Source organism: Hoplias malabaricus, chromosome X1 (genome assembly GCF_029633855.1).
Source record: "Hoplias malabaricus isolate fHopMal1 chromosome X1, fHopMal1.hap1, whole genome shotgun sequence".
NCBI classification, from domain to species: Eukaryota; Metazoa; Chordata; class Actinopteri; order Characiformes; family Erythrinidae; genus Hoplias; species Hoplias malabaricus.
Genome location: NC_089818.1, coordinates 18,961,710 through 18,980,872, shown reverse-complemented (window position 1 = coordinate 18,980,872; position 19,163 = coordinate 18,961,710). Strand labels below are relative to the sequence as shown.

The following is a 19,163-nucleotide window of genomic DNA, read 5'->3' as shown; positions in this document are numbered from 1 at the left end:
ACTGAAATACTCTTCTCTACTCAGAGTTTCATCATTAAGCAGCAATTGGTAAATACTTTATAAACGTAGTTTAAAGTCATTTGTCAGAAGCTATTACACATATCAATGTATTCTTGATGGTATTTGCAGATTAGAAACCCAACCAAAATATTAATTTAATTCACGCAATATGACCACTGTGCAAACCTTTAACATCACTAAGTAACAACAGCTTTGTGCAAATATGTAAAAGTTTATTATGAGTTAAAGAACAAATCATATTTAACAAACAGTTTTGAAAGCAGTTTAAAAAAATGTGCTAAAAATACAAGAAAAAAGAAATCTAGAAAACCACATGCACATGTGAAAACTGTAGTGTTGTGACTTCAAAAAAAAAAAAAAAAAAAAACAATAGCAAAATGCCCTGAACATAATAAACTACTACAAAAACACATGATCTAATGTGTATATTCTATATTAGTGTGCATAACCCTTTGTTTAAACACGTTAAGTGATTTTTAATAGTTGTGTGTAGAGCCGCCATTTTCTTTTGGCTAAAAAAAATAAATAAAATATGGAAAGATTGAATGGACACAATTTGACACGGGTGGTGATACTTAACATTTTTACATATTACAGCTCAGAACATAATCCATTAAAAAAATCATTTGGCAAAGTTATACTTTACTACGGAGGGAATGAGAGGAATGTTGTGGAACAAAAATAGAAGTCATGACAATACAGTGGTACAATATGATTTAACCACACACACACGGGTGGAATGTTGCTTGCTGTGAAGACGTCTCCTCTTTGTGATATTCACAAGCTGTTAAGCTCCTGAAGAGTTTGGTCCAGGACTTGGTTCAGATTAAGATTCTCCTGTTTTGCGTTCCCTAGAGATTCTGCAAAGAAATGTTTATAAAAATGTTTAAATAGTTTGTCATTTCTAATACATAAAATCACACCACAGGTGGGTGGTAAATACTTACAGTCACATGTACTAAAGCAAAACACATTTAAGAATTAACACCTGCATATTTACAAATACTTAAACTTCTACTTGTGTGATACTGAGTAATATCATCTACATTTTATTCAGCTGCATATTAGACGTTCACATTTAGTAGCAAAATAATTCCTTGTTTACTGTTCTGCCCTCGACAAAACTGACCCAAAAACACAAGGGTTCTAATGTAATCGAATAGATTTGATTTCTGTGTTGATGGATGCATTAAGAAGAAGTTACACAAGGTTTTAAGGCTTGAAATATATATTGAGAGCCTCTCAGACAGACAGACGGATAGATAAATAATTAATGTGTTGTTTTTCCATGTTCATCACCTATTTCTAGTGAGATCTGCAGTGGTTTCTCGACCCAAACAGTGTGTGTCTATACATAGTAGAGCAAAACTCAACCTATATCAGTAAAATAAATAAATTCATGGCACAGCGGTATCTGGATATACGAGATCAAGTGTGGCATCAGTGGAGCTGGCCAGTTAATAATGGATGAAAAATCAGTAAAAGCAGCATGTTTTAAACCATTAATGTGTACAATTAATGTTTATAATTGATTGCATTAACACCTTATTTATGCATTAAATTTGATAGCGCTAATCTAATAAAAATCTTTCCTAAACACAATGTAAAAGAAATACAGACTTTAAAAACAGAGAAGAGAAAGAAGAGAAGCACGATGTTGGAAAAATCAAAGAGTTTATTCAACACAGCAGAGCAGTTTGTGAACTGTCATCAGCCTAGTGTCTTAATGTTTCAAAAGCACTAGCATTGTTTATAATGCATATTTTTTTAATGGAACAAATAGATAAAGAGGGCTTTAGGCACTTGGATCTTCCACAGCAAGCTGCTGATGACGGAAGAGATAGTGAGAGTGAAGGAGATGCATCTACATGGAGGTCATGTCATTTAGGGCATGATCCAGTTCCTCGCTAATCGCTTTGAACCTCAGCTTCTGAGTGTACAGTTCATCTGGAGGTTGAGATCCCAGCAGAAAGGAGGGTCATCAGATAGGGAAGCAGGTGGAAAGGAAATGGAAAGGGAAGGGAAGAAACAGAAGATAGATCAGAGGACAGCGAAAGACAGTAAGGATGTGAGGAATATACTGAAGGTGTGCTTCTAAACAAGGCAAAAATGTCGGATTAACCTCTGCTAAGACACAATTCAGCATTGTAGTGCAGTGCACAGTGTAGACACGTCAATTAATGCTTCTTAAGTAGGAATTTCTTCTGTACACTAGGGTGGGTCTAAGATCTTAATCTCTGCTCCTTCATGACAATAAAATGTCATCCAGCAGGCAGAGACAACATAAGACGACAAAGGTTAAATTCCAGCTGATACACTGCCCTGTGTTAAATGCTACTAATTACACCACAGTCACTCCTGAGGAAGGAGTGCACGGAGAGTGAAGGAGTCATGGTGTTAAATGGGGCTTACCCTCGAGGTCATCAATGGTCTTTTCCAGTTTGGCTACAGATCTCTCTGAAAACTCAGCACGAGTCTCTGCCTGCCACGAGAAAATATGAGAGACAGAGAGAGAGAGAGAGAGACAGACAGACAGACACAGAGAGAGAGAGCGAGAGAATCAGTAAAAGCACAGTGAATCAATAGCTTACTGAAGAAAATCAGGTATACATTATTTATTTTATTGTTTTATGGGTGGGGGTTTTACTCCGTTTTTGTTCCCAGTGTTGTTTTCCCCATTGTGTTTTCCCCAAAAGCTAAATGCTTCTTCTGAGACATTAATTATCTTTTCAAACTGCTACCAACATGATACACGTTGATGAGAACACCAATTGCTCATGTTTGTTATAACACACACACACCACACCTAATTATGCTAATTACTGCATGCATACATTATGTAGTTGGAGGTGAGTGTGATCATCTCAAATAGACTTTCTTAAAGGGTATCTACTTGTGGATTAATTGTTGACAAGTTACAAAAATACAAATAAAATGACATCTAAAATTCTATTAATAGGGATGTGTGGTATCCACATTTTTCATAATTCTTCGTATTAGAATCTATGAGGTTATAGCATCTCACCTCTTTCAGTTTGTCAGTGAGAACCTTTATCTCCTCCTCATATTTGTCTTCTTTCTCCGAGTACTGCAGACAGAAACCGCACAAAAAGGTCAAGTGATGGAACATACACAAACACCCACGTGGCTTGTTCTATATAAATACACACCGATAAATTCACACACATTGAATTTAGGCCTACCTTCTCTGACTGGGCTTCAAGGGACTTCAGGTTGTTTGTTACATTCTTAAGTTCCTCCTCCATATCACCACATTTGCTGAAGGAAAAAAAAATGGATTACAGTATAATCGAAGAAAGCTCAGAAGAAACTGAAGAAAACCGTGCACTCACAGCTCAGATATCTCCGCTCTCTCCTCTGCTCTCTCTAGTTCCCCTTCCAGTATGACCAGCTTACGAGCGACCTGCAACATACACACCACTACACTTAGTTTCTTAGAGTATGGTGAGGCTATGACAGAGCTGCTGACAGTTTTTCATCTGCCTGCTAGTGCAGAGGGACACACGAGAGATTCTGAAACAGTGTGTGCGCTCTCCTCACCTCTTCATATTTACGATCAGCATCCTCTGCAATGTGTTTGGCCTCCTTCAGTTGCATCTCCTGAATCTCCATCTTCTCTTCATCTTTCATAGCCCGGTTCTCAATCACCTTCATACCTCTGTGTTTGAACACACACCACACTTTGCTTAAACCGTTTCATTGTCCAATGGGCTGCAGGTGCATTTTTGTAGATTTCACAATATCAGGGCACACTTTTCTAGTTTAATCGAGTGTGTGGTTGAATACTAACCTCTCACTTTCATCGGCTGCTTTCTCTGCTTCCTCTAGTTTCTGAAGCGCAGTTGCCAGTCTCTCTTGAGCTCGGTCCAACTCCTCCTCAATCAGCTGAATCCTACGGTTCAGAGCAGCCACCTCACCTTCAGCCTACACACACACACACACAATTTGTCAATATAAAGGTGGTACTCACCTTTGAATTAACACACTTCTGCTGTGCTATGAGCTGTGCTCTGACTGATCACAGATAACCCTGTAGGTCATAAGGCATTCCTGTGATCCAGCAAACGTATATTATTTTAATAAAAATACTGCAGGTCAGTCTTTGGCTATGCCACTTCAAATATTCATAAATGTGTCATTTTACCTTCTCACTGTAGTCAGTAAACTCCTAGCTAGGAGATCCCCTATCTACCAAACTGGGAGGGTGAAGGCATCCACTGAGACATGTGATGTGTTCCTGCATTTTTTCAGTTTTCCACATAACTGGACCCTGGATTTTGTCAGATTTCCTAAGCACTATATTGAGTAACAGGAGATGGAAGGTCATCCCAGAGGGAGACAGAGACCAGTAATACTCTTTTGGATAGTAATGTGTTTTTAATGTCTTGCTATTTTCAAGATATTACAACATAAACTCATGATTTATATTTGAGTCTTGCACAAAAAAATTAAATAAAAAATAAAAAACTCACTTAAGTATTTATTAGGCAATGTTTTTCAATTGAAATGTATGTTTACATTGAAACATTACATCTAGCCAATGAATGACAGGTCTGTGTGTGTCTGTATTTATGTATACACACACACACACGTGTATGGCAGATCTATCCCAAATAAAGATAGTCTACGTGTGTCAGAACAAAATATAGTTTTTCTCCCACAATAGGATACCAGAGCCAGATGAAAATTTTTCCTCATTAAAATTCCTCTGGGGTAATTCATAGCCCTTTCTAAAGTCTCCAAATTTTCCACTGGACACTAATACCGTTACCCACCACTTTAATTTATACTACAACTTCTTACAGTCAACTGGTATATACTTAAGTCCAGATACATAAATCTCCCATATCATGTAGCAGACCAGTGCTCCAATCCCCAACATACAATTCAATAGCTTTCATCAATCTGAATATTCTATACACAAAGTCCTTCCAGGTTTCTTCACTTAGTTTGTACTTGAGCTCACATCGAAAACATAATAATATTTCTGCTCATGGTCTGGCTCACATCCCACATCATGGAACGGGGATGGAACTCCCACTTGGCACACGAGGGGCACAAACACCAAATCAGCCAAAGTCATTTTGTGGGCCAACTTTGGCTCCCACCTACTTTGCCACAGCAATCCCTTGCTAGAAGTGGGTCAGATCTATTTTTAATGAATATTTCCAATATGTGGGTTGCTCCGTTTCACAGAGACAGTGAATCAGTCGGCCAGCAGTGCCACGTCTTTGTCCGAAGTGGCCAACATCCTCTTCCTGTCTCCATGTCATTTTTGATACCTTGTGGTACAGAAGTATTTTGATAGACTCAGTACCATAAAAATAATTCTAAGAGACCTTCATTGATAATGTTAATATATGGAAAAATATAGGCTCAATATTTTTAAATTTTTAAAATAGCTCACTCAAACCGAGCAAAAATTATAATGGCAAAATGTAGTTGCAAATTTAACAAAGACTACAAAATAAAAATGCATTTTATTGCAAGAAGAGTGCTGGCCTTTTCATATCCTCAGTCCTGCAGTAACCTACAGCTGCAACTAAACAGGAGAACAATGAGAAATTCAAAACATAGAGTGAGCCTTGAGGTTTCTCCTTGTAGTGTAGATAGTTGTTTGTTCTACATCCTCTTACAGGCTTTGTGTGGTCACCACAAAGCCTGACTATGGGTATCTAAAAGTTGTGTCCTCGCCACACCCCTTTCCTCCCACACTGAACTCTTCATTCGAACAGGCCTGAAGCCATATAAGGCGGTAAAGGAACACAAGACTATTCTATAGCATGAAATCATCTCCCACATGGAATAGAGTTTTGAAATTGAAAGATTAGTAAGGAAGTAAGTGAGGCTATACAGCAGCACAATTAATTTGAAAGAAAACTACTAGTTCAGCCATTGTATTACAATATATTATGATAGTAGTACACTGCAACTCACCTGCAAAACAATACTGTGCATGGTCAAAGACAGGCCTGCCGCGGTATGATCAAAATAACTTAGGTGTTAGATGAACAAGAAAAGCTGATTCATCTCAAATCACTTGCCTGTGCTTAATCAGGAATAAAAACCGCATTCAGTAGTGTCATAGTGTGTGTTAATTTAAACATGTATATATAGTTTATTTATTGTCCCTATTTTTCCTGTATCCACAATGTGTTGTGAATTTGGTTGGGGCAATAATTATGACCATCTGGGCCTTTATAGTGAGTGTGTGAGTGAATGTGCTAGTGTGTGATGCCCTGTGAAGGACTGGCGCCCCCTCCAGGCTCTGGAACCAGCGCAACCATGAACTGGATAAGGGTTACAGATAATAAATGAATGAATGGGCCTTTATAAGAATTGGTTTAGAACTGTATTTATGGAGTTTTACTGATAGCTTTCCCATGTGTGCCATAGTCTCAACCAAAATAAAAAAGTTCCTAATACACATTTTTGAACAATAGACTGCTTAGACTTGGAAATAAAATACATTCCCAACATAAAAATGGAGGTTTGGGTTTAGATTGTGTCTAGAATATATTTTAAGCAGCAGACAAACTTCATTCATCTAATCATTTCTTAAGTATGAACATGTGTAGTCAATGGGAATGTGTCAGAGGTAGGTAAAATACAATATATAACCAGTCTAGCACCACCCACTAAGTCAACAACAGTCTGGTATGATCACAGAAACGACTGTTTGCTTTTTCCTCAAGGTCATGTTGGTTGATTTCTCTTTGCTCTGTCTGTACTTCCAAATTAGTGCCAACACCAAACAAGTTAGAGACCATTTTTAAAGAGCTAAAAAGTAAACAGTGTCCTCTCTGTGTCCGTGTGGGTTTCCTCCCACAGTCAAAAAAACCCCCACACATTAGTAGGTGGATTGGTGACTCAAAAGTGTCCACAGGTGTGAGTGAATGTGACTGGTGCCCCCTACAGGGTGTGTTCCTGCCTTGCGCTCAGTATTTCCGGGTAGGCTCAGGACCCACCTGGACCCTGAACTGAATAAGTGGTTACAGACAATGAATAAATGAATCAATCAATAAATAAAAAGTAAACAAGATATTCCAGTGTAACTGTACACAGACAAACGTGAAAGACTAATAGCTTTAGTTACACAGAATGTTCCCGAAATTAAACCTAATACGTGCTCAAATATAACAGATGTCAGATGAATGTTAAGCTCATGTAGTAGAAACTCAAGACTTAAGTCTCATAGCAAGAGAAAATGTAATGTTTATTACCTGCTGTACCTTACAACACCACTTACTCACTATGCTATCTGTGCTTTATTGGAGGCACTTCTGCTGATACTGAAAAATACATGGAAACTTAAACCATCATCTTTTGGTTTACCACACTAGCAAAAAGATCAGCCACTTAAATAATACCACTGACAGGTGAGGTGACAGCATTGAACAACAACTATCAAGGGGTGGGATAGATTAGGCTGGGTGTGAAGAGTCAGTCAGTAGAGTGTATGACATTTCTGCATATGGCAGATGAAATACACCTCATAACATCAACGTTCCTTTATGCCAGTGCCTCTTTCAGCAGGATGTGTCCTGTGTGGCACCCTGCAAAAACTATTCAGGAGTGATCTGAGGAATAATTTGTTGAATCATTGTTTGAGCCTCAGATCTCAATCTAATCAAGCATTTATAGGATGTGCTTGAAAAACAAGTCAGATGGATGGAGGCCCAGCCTTGCAAATTCAGGACTTACAACATCTGCTACTGATATCTTGGTGCCAGATACCTCAGACACCTTCAGAGGTCTTGGAGTCCATGCCTTAACAAGAGTTGTTTTGGCTCCATGAGGGGGACGACTAAATATTAAGCAGGTGGGTTTAATCTGTGGATGATCAGGGTATATAAAATCAGATTCCTGAAGCAGCCCATTCCACACTAGTGGAGCCATGATATAAACAACTAATTTTAAACCCATGAGTCATAGAGTAATGCACCTGAATGAAGAGAGAGGGGGGGGGGGGGAGAAAAGAAAAAAAAAACCCCACACATGGAAATGTTCTCATTAGGGATACATTCAAAGCACAAACAAACTGTGTGTTGTCTCTTCCGCAAAGACCAAAACAATCCAATGTTTCCAGTGATTATGAGGAAATGAAAGTCAAAATCATTATGGCTGATAAGATACTCCCTGTGGCCTGCAAATTTAAAGGCAACAAAGTCAGGTTATTAAAGCTTATATTTGCACACTTATGTAATCTGTGGGCCGTTATATTGTTATGTTGCTATGGTATTATCTATTATTGCTTATCATCATACAAAAGACGAGGTTGGTTGTTGTTCAAATGCAAACAGAGTGAAACTGCAAAGTGTTTAGTGGTACAAATGGCAGGAAGTGAAAAAAGTAGTGTGTAGAAGACGTCACATCCCATACTTCCCGTGGACACCGTTTCCAGGAAGGGGGCTGCTGTAGTGGCTGCATTAGTGGTCTATTTCTGTTGAAAAAATTGCTTGGTTTATCAGCCCTTTCAGATGCACGTAAATTCTAATGTACATAATACATCTATTCTAATTCTATTCTAATGCAAGTAGATCTGTTTAACTTGAATGAATGATTCACAGCTTTACAAACGTAGGCAAATAAATGACTTTTATCCCACTCGTGTACTACACATGTCAAACATAACACAGATTCAGCAAGGCCTAGTAATTGGTAATATGGCAATACTTTATGCTGTAATCAGTGACTGTTGAGCTACTAGGGAGCAATGAGGTGTGAAAAGGGAGAGGTGAGGATCCCCTGCTGTGACAACAATTTGCACCAAGACAGCTGTGCTGGGAGCAGAAAGCATACATCTGAATATATGTGTATAAACTACTTTTATAATATAATAACTTGATAGCTCACTTTTGATCACCCTCTGGTTTTGAAAATCATACAGTTTTCCATCAAACTGTAACATTATTAAAAGTTAATACATAAAACCCCCAAAACTGTGGCACACGGAAAAACACTGATGATTTTCAGAACGTTCAGAACAGGATATTAAGTCAAATTCCTATAATTGAGAATAAACATTGTTGTATTGCAAGGAATTTTGTTAAAATCCACTCCCACGTGTCAACTCAACTCAGATTTTCCCTCCAGTGGAAAAGAAAAAGGTCTAAGAAGGCAGCAGCTTTGAGGAGGGAACAGGTGGAAGATTCTGTGAGATTTTCCACACAGGAAATTGGTTCCTTTTTTCTCCACTCAGCCTCCTGAGGAGACGTCTCATACGCATAAACACACACCACCTCTTCACTACATCTCACAGAGCTCAGTGCCACATTGGGTAGCAAGTCCACACTCATTAAGTCTGGATTCAGATCTAAAATGTGTGTCCATGCAGAACAGACTTAAACAGTGTGTATAGTTTTGTCAGAGAGCTAAGAATGTGATTTCAGTGCAAAAAACCTATTGTAAAAATCAATGCTGAAATTAAATTTTCATGAATCAAGTTAATTGTCCCTTACTTTTCATTCATTCATTCATTATCTGTAACCCTTATCCAGTTCAGGGTCGCGGTGGGTCCAGAGCCTACCTGGAATCATTGAGCGCAAGGCGGGAATACACCCTGGAGGGGGTGCCAGTCCTTCACAGGGCAACACACACACACACACTCACACCTATGAACACTTTTGAGTCGCCAATCCACCTACCAACGTGTGTTTTTGGACTGTGGGAGGAAACCGGAGCACCCGGAGGAAACCCACGCGGATACTGGGAGAACACACCAACTCCTCACAGACAGTCACCTGGAGCAGGAATCGAACCCACAACCTCCAGGTCCCTGGAGATGTGTGACTGCGCCACCGTGCCTGTGTGTGTGTGTGTGTGTGTACGTGAAATGCTTTTAAGAACTGCTCACAGTAGTGGTGAATGGAACCGGATTTCGGAAACGTTTATAGTGCAGTCTGATATTACATAAAATAGCTTAAAATACACTACTTGTTACTTGAGATATTAATTAATTCTAGTTAATCTTTAAAGGATTGGGCATAAAACACAATTTAAAAACACATCCATTCTACAGATTCAACTTACACTTCAGACCTGTGGGGATTCACTGGTGATTCTGCACAACAAATAACATGATTGTGACCTATTAACATGAATATTTTAACCAAGTAAGATAACTTTTACCTGAATCTTTAATTTAACGATAGCAATACATGTATTTGTGCCGTTATTTCACTCAGGGAGGTTTTACCTGAGTAGACTATGCATTTAGGCGACTCTTAACAGGCCTTTACCATATTCTCCTGTAGTGACTTAAGGTGGAGCTGGAAATAAATAGGAATAGGAAGGCAAGTTCATCCTCGTAAAACAAGCTGAGCATTTCCACGGAAGGGTGAAAGAAAAGAGAAACTGCAGCAGAGTTAAGTTTCACTCACTTTTTCCCGGAGGTCCCTCTCATCGTCCAGCTCTCTCTGCAGCAGCTGAGCTCTGTCCTCGGCATCGTCTGCCTGCTGCTGCAGCGCCTGGATCTTTCTCTTCACCGAGTCTAACGAGTTTACCGACATTACACCGAGATATCCGCACAACAAACCCTCTTTAAAAGAATAACGTTTTTTTTTAAAACCCTCCTTTGAGCACCAGCTCCTCAAACCGGACAACCCCCGAAACTTTCACGACTAACCTTTGTCAAAACTGGACAAAACCCCTCAGAATCCTCACCAACCGTTAAACTCAAAACTCTGTGATTTAACGGACTTTGTTTCGACTGTTCTTCACGCGTCCCCGTCAGAGTTCACTGTCCCACTCCCATTCAGTCTGAAATGGAAGGAATGAGGAAGCCTGAGGGAAAAGGGGGGGAAATAGGATTGAGGAAAAGTTACTAAAAATCCTCCAATCCTGGGAAGAAGCTCATTTCTGGAGACATCCCGCCCGCAGGAGGGGGTAGTATCCCCCCATAAATGATTCACAGCTGTAGGCAATGAGCGAGGGAGTCGACTTAATGAACCGACTCTTGGTTTTAAATGAATCGAACGTCTGATTTAATGATGGATATGTTTTGAATAGGAGTAATTCACAAAATGCTGGAGTACGATGTTTTATTTACGATTATTCATACGAATAGAACAGAACTAAAACACTTTTGATAAAATTTGATCTTAAAATCAAACTATAATACTGGGAATCAGAGAGCTGGAAAAGATCATAAGGGTTTGACCATTAATATAATTAAAGTTGTAGTTTAAAGTAATGCTGACCACTAGAAGACTTTTAAAGAAAATACATTTTTAGACACAGGCTGTGATTTTGCAAAAACTTATTTAAGACTGCTAAAAATGGTACAAAAACACCAAACAGTCAAGAGGATGAGAGTGCCCCAAAACTCTAAAATTAATTTGTTTTAAGGCCACCATAAGTCATAATTTGACATAGACTCTTTACACTGACCCACCACCTGTCCTACCCCAATAAAGTGCTGCATCCATTTTTGCAGATTTATAAAAATTCTGGAGATTTATTTAAAAAGAAATTTGGTTGAATTTTGACTGCTTGTGTAAGTGATAGTCTTACAACTCCCGTGAAAAAAAAGAAAATATTTTTTTTATTTTAACGCGAATACACATTATATTTACATTTAAAGTGTAAATTAAATTTTTGAATCATTTTATGAGAATTATGAAAAAATAACACAAATATGTTTGCATTAAGTATACATTTTAAGCTTGTATGTATTTTGTGCACCACTTATGTTACAACCTGGTCTCACACCTATTCGTGATATAGTCACATATATAGGAGACATAGTTTTGACATTTTATGCGACAATATCACAATCATAAGTGAATGGGTAATTACCATAGAAACACTATGTGACAGTAACACAAAAACTCTTCCTCTTTACAGGCGTCATTACAGATCATAGGTTCTTATTCCAACAAAGGCATAAAGTATTTTATTATATTTCCCCTAAGCAATGCTTATTAATGGTGTCCTACATTAGCTTTAACTCTAACGAGAACATTTCTTTCACGAAAGGTTAATACTGAAAAGGACATTTCTGTAGCCATTATTTGCTTTGATATTTTAGCAAATAATGAACTAGTAAGGGCAGCACGGTGGTGCAGCAGGTAGTGTCGCAGTCACACAGCTCCAGGGGCCTGGAGGTTGTGGGTTCGATTCCCGCTCCGGGTGACTGTCTGTGAGGAGTTGGTGTGTTCTCCCCGTGTCTGCGTGGGGTTTCCTCCCACAGTCCAAAAACACACATTGGTATGTGTTCAAAAGTGTTCGTGTGTGAGTGAATGTCTGTGTGTGTGGCTCTGTGAAGGACTGGCGCCCCCTCCAGGGTGTATCCCTGCCTTGTGCCCAATGATTCCAGGTAGGCTCTGGACCCACCGTGACCCTGAATTGGATAAGTGGTTACAGATAATGAATGAACTAGTAAGGTTATATTTTCTGTAAATAAAACTAAGACGGTGCTATTAACGGATGGTAATGACGCCTTAATGGGGAAGAGTTGTCGTGTTACTGTCGCATAACACGAGGCACTGATATGACGGTTTGTTTGGTAATTACCCATTCACTTATGATTGTGATATTGCCGCATAAAATGTCGAAAATATGCGACTATGTCACGAATTGCAATCCCCTATATATGTGACTATGTTAATGTTTATTAGCAACAAAGCTAGTCAAAACAATATGCAAAAATCATAATAGTCTATATGTGATTCTAACGGGATAAAAAATATTACTCATCCAATGAGGGTACTATTCACTTCATTTTCTTTCAGTAAGGCATATAAACTTACAAACCTAAAATAAAAACCAAATAGGTTTCTTCATGGCATTCTTTTTTCCTGACCTAAAACCACTGGAACTCATATCATGTCATAATTACTACCTTAGAACTTAGAAGACTCAAAGGCAGCATTATTTCTGGATGGAAAAAATTCTTTTGAATCAATTGCATGCGAACGTTTGAATGGATTCACATGATTCAATAAAGAGAGCTGTTTAAAAAGACTGTTACCCAGGAACCTTTTAATGTGCAGTGAATGCCCACCAGGGCTTTGCAAGATTGCAGGACTGAAGTGCACAAAGTGAAGTGCACTCTGTGAAACAAAGGTGGCTTTGGAGCCGTCACCTTGACAAATGACCTGGCTGAAAGCTGGCAGTGGGATTTCGCTCACCACTTAGCCTGCTAGTATCAGCAATCACTGCTGCACTGTGAACATGTATACCCTCCTGGCAGTTGTACTTCTAAACTAATGGAATGTTAATAGGCCTCAGTGGCTGACATAACTCATGGTCATGGTGCCGTGACCCACAACTCCCCTTTATTATCAAGTCCCAGCTCTGTTTACTTTGGGATGCCCGGTGAATTCCCTCTGTCTTCTTGTTTAGACAAGGGTGAATTGCATTTAAGTGGTTACTAAGCCACTCTATGATCCACTTTTGGCAGTGGCTTGAATGAGTTACGGTTTCTACTTCACAAAAAAATATTTACCGAGGTACTCCTTCAGTACTGAATTTTCCCTTCAAACTAAATTCAGCCAGTCAATGGAAAAATGTTTAGTGTATGAAGTTTGTTTCCTTGGTTGCACCGAAGTTGAGGTGAATTTAGCTAAAAAAGATTATTAGCAATTAACATATGCTAAAATCACCTAACATCTAAAAAGTAGCAGTAGCTGAGAGGGACTGGCGCCATGTCTACGGTGTGTTCCTGCCTTGTTCCCAGTGATTCTGGGTAGAGGTTACAGACAATGAATGAATGATTGAATGAATGATGTAGCAGCAGCCATTTTGAAGTTAAAATAGCATCTATAATTGAACCAATAATTGAGACTTGGTGTGGATTAATGCTTGTAAAAATATGGAATTTTGCTTCTAATATGCTATTTTTCTTTAGAAGGTGTATGGGTTTGAACGTGTGTGTGTGTGTGTGTGTGTGGTTGGTTATGGGAGCTGCGGGAAAACAGGAATGTGTGTGTGAATGTGCTTTCTCCCCCCAGCGGAAAGGCTTCATTACACTCTGGAGGGGAGATTTCACTGTTTGCTTTAGACACATTCCAACCATTCCTGGGCCACTGCATGACCCACTGGGGTCTGTCCCTCTGTGTGTGTGTGGGGGGGGGTGGCATATCCCAGTGAACCAAAAGGAAACCATTTCTTAAAATAATTAATACAAGTAATAGACCTTCTGGTACTGATTCCAGTCGAAGTCAGTTGTGTGCTTGGTATAGTTTTAGTAAAAATGATTGTTTTATTAAAGAAAATGTTCAACATTTATATATAAGCTACCAATATTCACACTTGTATATGTGTTAAACACATGACAAACCTGACAAAAGTTATTACATATACTTTCTTATACATGTTTAATACTCATCAGGTATATAATCTAAAAAATATATGTGCATTATTATGCAAATACAAATAACCCCTTTACATTATCATAGTTGTTTAATGGCACAAATTAAGGCTCAACAAATCCTTACCAGTGATTTTGAGCTTGAATTGAACAAACAAACTCTATTCAAACTCTGCTCTGAATGAATGACACTAACTGCAGTGGACGTCATGTCCAGACTGTTTTCTTTTATAACTGTCCCCTTGAGTCATGTGCTGGCAGTCAACTGTGTCTGCTCACAGTCTGTAATTTATCTCTCTGCAGGCCTCAAAGGTGCATCTCACTGTTAAAAACCACAGTTTTTCTGCAGAAGAGCTGTCTGCATAACCTCAGAAGGATTTATAACCATTCTGAAGTTTAAAAGCTCAGCAGCTTATGTTGCATGTAGCAAACAAGGAAACAATAGACGTGTTCTGGTGCCATTTCCTTAGCTAAGGAATATTTGGGACAAAAAAAACATGAACAGAATAGGAAAATGTAATATATAGTTTGTGAACAGATTTCTTTCCTTCCATCCCATACATACATTTACAACTTGCCATATGTTTCATACATTATTATACACACGTTATCTTTTTCACTACCACCATCATCATCATTATCATTATCTTCATCATAACTATCACTGTCATACTCATCTTTATATTGATAAAGATACAGTATCTCATACCGGCCATAATGACTTCCTGTATAATGTTCTGATACTCACATCTGTGGCCTTCTTTTCAGACAGTTCCAGCTTCTCCTGGGCATCTTTGAGGGCCTCTGAGTATTTGTCCAGTTCGTCCTCAGTTGACTTCAGCTTCTTCTGAAGCGCTAGCAGCTCGTCCTCTAACTGACCACAACACAACAACAATACAGTCACACACACATACGAATGTCAGGTTTGTACAACAACATTACAGATTTTAAAGAGTGTTGTTGTTTTTTATTTTTTATTATACCCAGGTTATGACTTTGTAGGTGACATTTTGTTGTCACCACTGTGTTTGTGTTTCACACTTGATATTACTCCTCAATAATAATAAAAAAATGTACCCAGTATTCTCCCCAATTTAAGCAGGGCTAATTCCACCTATTAGCTAACACTTCTCCAATCACACAGTTGTAATAAAGCACATTTGAAGCTAGCCATAACTTCTTTTCTAAAACAGCACTAATAGAGAGCTCAGTACTCTTGGAGGGGAATGCAAACTGCCCAGATCTGATATATCAGCTATAACAGATGCACATGCTGGCTAGCATTGTGTTGAGTGATGAGAAGAGAGGAGGGGCCAGCCTATCTACCCTGAAAGGGCAAGACCAATTGTGCTCCCTTGGACTCCCAGTCTCTGAATGTGCCAAATGTCAATGCACTGAAGTCTGTCTGACTGATTTAAACCTTAACATCAAAAATCTTAGACAGAAATGTACCCTGCCCTTTCCAAAGGGTTCAGGGGCAAGATGTTCAGGTGAGGACAGATAGATGTATTTATAGTGCCCAGTCACACTGTTGCCTGCCTCAATCCCCAAGCCCCAAACCTCACAGGTCCAAAATATCAACACCCTGCTCATCAACATGACGCCGTTTGCTGTGTTATGCTCGGTTCTCTGTAGAGGCACATTTAATCCCAGCCCGACCAGCACTACCTAATTCTGGTACAGGAGTCAGAGACAACTGGAAGTCATCAGAGTAATTAATCTCCAGATGGTCACCATGGAATGGCGGTACCCTCCTATCTGACCTAATGGAGATCAGATGGAATTTTAGATATGAGCTGGTAAGTCATATGGTATCTGTTTTTCTCCAGACACTCAGATTCCTCTCTTCACACTCATTCCATCACACCCACCAGCTCCAACCTCAGCATCAGAGTTCTCAAATCATTAATGGAGAATTACATTTGGAAGCGGGGCTCATCTTAAAATGATGACAAAATGGCTGCTGTCCCTTATTTTGGCTGCTATTAAAGGAAACTCTGTGCTGAAAAAAATTGCATGGATCAGCACGAAGTCCTTGCAGTTCATGTTGGTGCAGGGTAATGCAGGTTGACCATTATACCAGCATTCAAAACACAACATGTCCTAACACGCAGTACACAGAGGTGACATCATTATGGATGAGAGAACTTCTAAAAAGTTCGATGGGAATTATTAAGGGATTATTAAGGGTACCCTGGAGCCTTGTAAGTAACACCAGTGAACCAGTGGGCATTTGACATATCTTAGGGTTATTCCTGGTGATCTCCCTGCCCTCTCCCTAGTGGGATTTGGCGATGCCAAGTTCCTGGGAACTGTACACTCGCCGCTCTGTTTCTCCACTGGTATTCTTCATTAGGAGTGGTTCAGCAGCAGAGATTTGGTCTGCCATGTTTGGGTTTCTCCAAAGCAGAGAGTTGGGGGGAGGTCCCAGACATTATACAGCATGTCTCATTATTAATAATGAAGGCGACAAATTATTAAAATAAATAAAAACTTAATTTTGACCCATTTATTTGAGGATGTGGAGTTTCTGCCTAATCACACACTGTGAAAGAACAATGAGAAATACGAGCACTGATTAAATACAACAAAAACAAAAAAAAGACAAAAAACAATCCTTGTGCCCCCGCATTCTCAACAGATGCTGAAATCGGCTGTTCTGAACAAGGCTATTTAGACAGGGAGAGGACGCTGCTGTCGTGTTTGATCCTTGTGGTATTTTGACCAACACATGTCACAGATGCTTCATTGAGACACCAGACCTGTGTTCACACGTGGAAAAAAGAATATTACATTCCTAAAACCATATCATAGAGTGCTTCATTAGCTCATCCATTAAAACCTTACTTCCAAACGTTAATCTATCAGTTCTTCCATTTGTTCATGCATCTACCCATCCATCTGAACATCTACCCATTAACATCTATTTGTGCATTCATTGAAAAATAAGCCATCCATCCATCAATACATCCAAACCAGGACCCTTCAAACCATCATTCATTATTTCAGCCAGCCATCAGTTCATCCTAACATTCACTTATACATCCATCAGCTATCCATCCATCCATACTGATCCATTCTAACCTTCATCCATCCATCCAAACATTCACCTATTCATCCTAGCATCCATTTATCATCTATCGCTCCATACAGTCATCCATCCACCTCTCCAAACACCACCCCCATCCATATCCACCCCTTCTCCATATCTCACCAGCTTACACTTGTCCTCTGCTGCTTTCTTATCTGATTCAGCCTGTTCTGCTCGGTCGATGGCGTTTTCCTTGTCCAGCTTCAGCATCTGCATTTTCTTCTTTATTGCCTCCATTTTTACCAACTGTGATTGGACTTTAAACGAACTCTAAACGAACAAGAGTTATAAAAGTGTTTCGATGGCAAGCAGAGAGAGAGAGAGGATAGCGGCTTTCCTCCGTGAAACCGGGAGATGAAGAATGAGAAAGAGAAGGAGAGAGAGAAGCAGTGGAGAAGAGGAGAGAAGAGAGAGATGGGAGCACTCCGAGTGGAAAGCAGCGCTGCTGAGGAGGGTTTAAACCTGAGGTCCTGGAGATTAGCCCTTGCTCCCTGGCGACACCCCCTCCCTGTTCATACCCCTCTAAACACACACACACTTACACTACTCTTCGAACATGCAGCCCCCAGAGCTCAAGCCCTCATCCAAAACCTCTCTCACAACCAATCTCCATATTTGGAGGCTAAGGCCTTTCAGGGTGCTTGTTCTTGTTGTTGTGTGAGGTCACTTTAGGGTCAATTTCTGAATAAATAAACTACTGACATTATCACATTAACATCACATATGATGCAATTTATGGATTTATTTATTGTTTTATGGTGTCTACACAAAATAATATATAATATTATGAGTATATATTGTGTATATATTAGCTGTTTTCTATTGGCCGTCATTGCTTAAGAACCCTGTGACCCTGGATAAGATGAATCAGTTCTAAATGATGAATGAATAAAGGAATATTTCATTTAATAATTCATATATTTTGAGTTATTACCTTCCATAACTGTTTACAAGTTTATGTATGTTTTTGTGGTGAATTTAAAGTGAAGTTAGACATTTATCTGAAATAGATTTAATACCATTGCAAACAATGAGAAATCAAAGCTTGGGCAGTTTTTCGGAATCAACAAAGTTTGTTTTCAAATAATTACATCAATGTTTCTTTTCAACACTGGTGTAAATCCGTGAAATAAGTGAATAGCTGCAAATTCTGAGTTGTTCACATGCTGGTGGATTCATGAAGGAATGTATAAATGTATGTTAATAGCTGGGTTGGTCAGAGGTGATTTTTTCCCCCAGTTTCTGCTTCAGTGGGACTTAAGAGCGGATGGAAAAAGAGGCAGAGCATGCCAAGGAAAAGTCTGAGATGTGAGGTTTTCATCAACCACTACCATATTGTTCTTCACTCTGTCCCGGAGGCAAAGAGTTCATTTGTGATTAATCATTCACATTCTGGAAGCTTTATTGATGCCGGATCTTTCACAATAGCGCCTGTTAATAAACTTACTGCACATTATCAGATGACACAGAGTTTCCTTGTGTTAAAGAAATGACTAAAAGGTATTTAAAAATCAAGACTTCTAACAGCCATGCAAGGTCTGGTAGACCACAGAAACATTCCCCATCAGTTAAACAGTACGTAAATGCTTCCATTTTGGAGAGAGAGGTAAGATCATGCCCCACGCTTGCTTCAGATCTGAAAACCCACAGGTGTTTCTGTTTATCATTCCACTGTGAGAGGTCAGCTAAGGGTCTGCAAGGATGTGGAGCCATCAC

General features: G+C 39.2%; 1 protein-coding gene across 3 annotated transcripts; it reads right to left on the bottom strand.

The window, feature by feature from the left end:
- Positions 1 to 305: 305 nt before the first annotated feature.
- On the bottom strand, positions 306 to 17,882 carry LOC136675386 (tropomyosin alpha-1 chain). 3 transcript variants are annotated; one of them, XM_066651893.1, is made up of 9 exons: positions 17,571 to 17,879; positions 15,105 to 15,230; positions 3,833 to 3,966; positions 3,583 to 3,700; positions 3,375 to 3,445; positions 3,225 to 3,300; positions 3,047 to 3,109; positions 2,434 to 2,503; positions 306 to 881 (listed from the first exon to the last, which is right to left on the bottom strand). In XM_066651893.1, the coding sequence occupies exons 1-9, from the start codon at positions 17,682 to 17,684 to the stop codon at positions 799 to 801; spliced, it is 855 nt and encodes a 284-aa protein (XP_066507990.1). In that variant the 5' UTR covers positions 17,685 to 17,879; the 3' UTR covers positions 306 to 798. The 3 variants fall into 3 exon arrangements, with proteins under 3 accessions (XP_066507990.1, XP_066507991.1, XP_066507992.1); XM_066651895.1 differs by lacking the exon at positions 306 to 881 and adding an exon at positions 1,824 to 1,968 and having other exon boundaries at positions 17,571 to 17,882; XM_066651894.1 differs by lacking the exons at positions 15,105 to 15,230; positions 17,571 to 17,879 and adding an exon at positions 10,425 to 10,889 and having other exon boundaries at positions 313 to 881.
- Between the last annotated feature and the right edge of the window lie 1,281 nt (positions 17,883 to 19,163).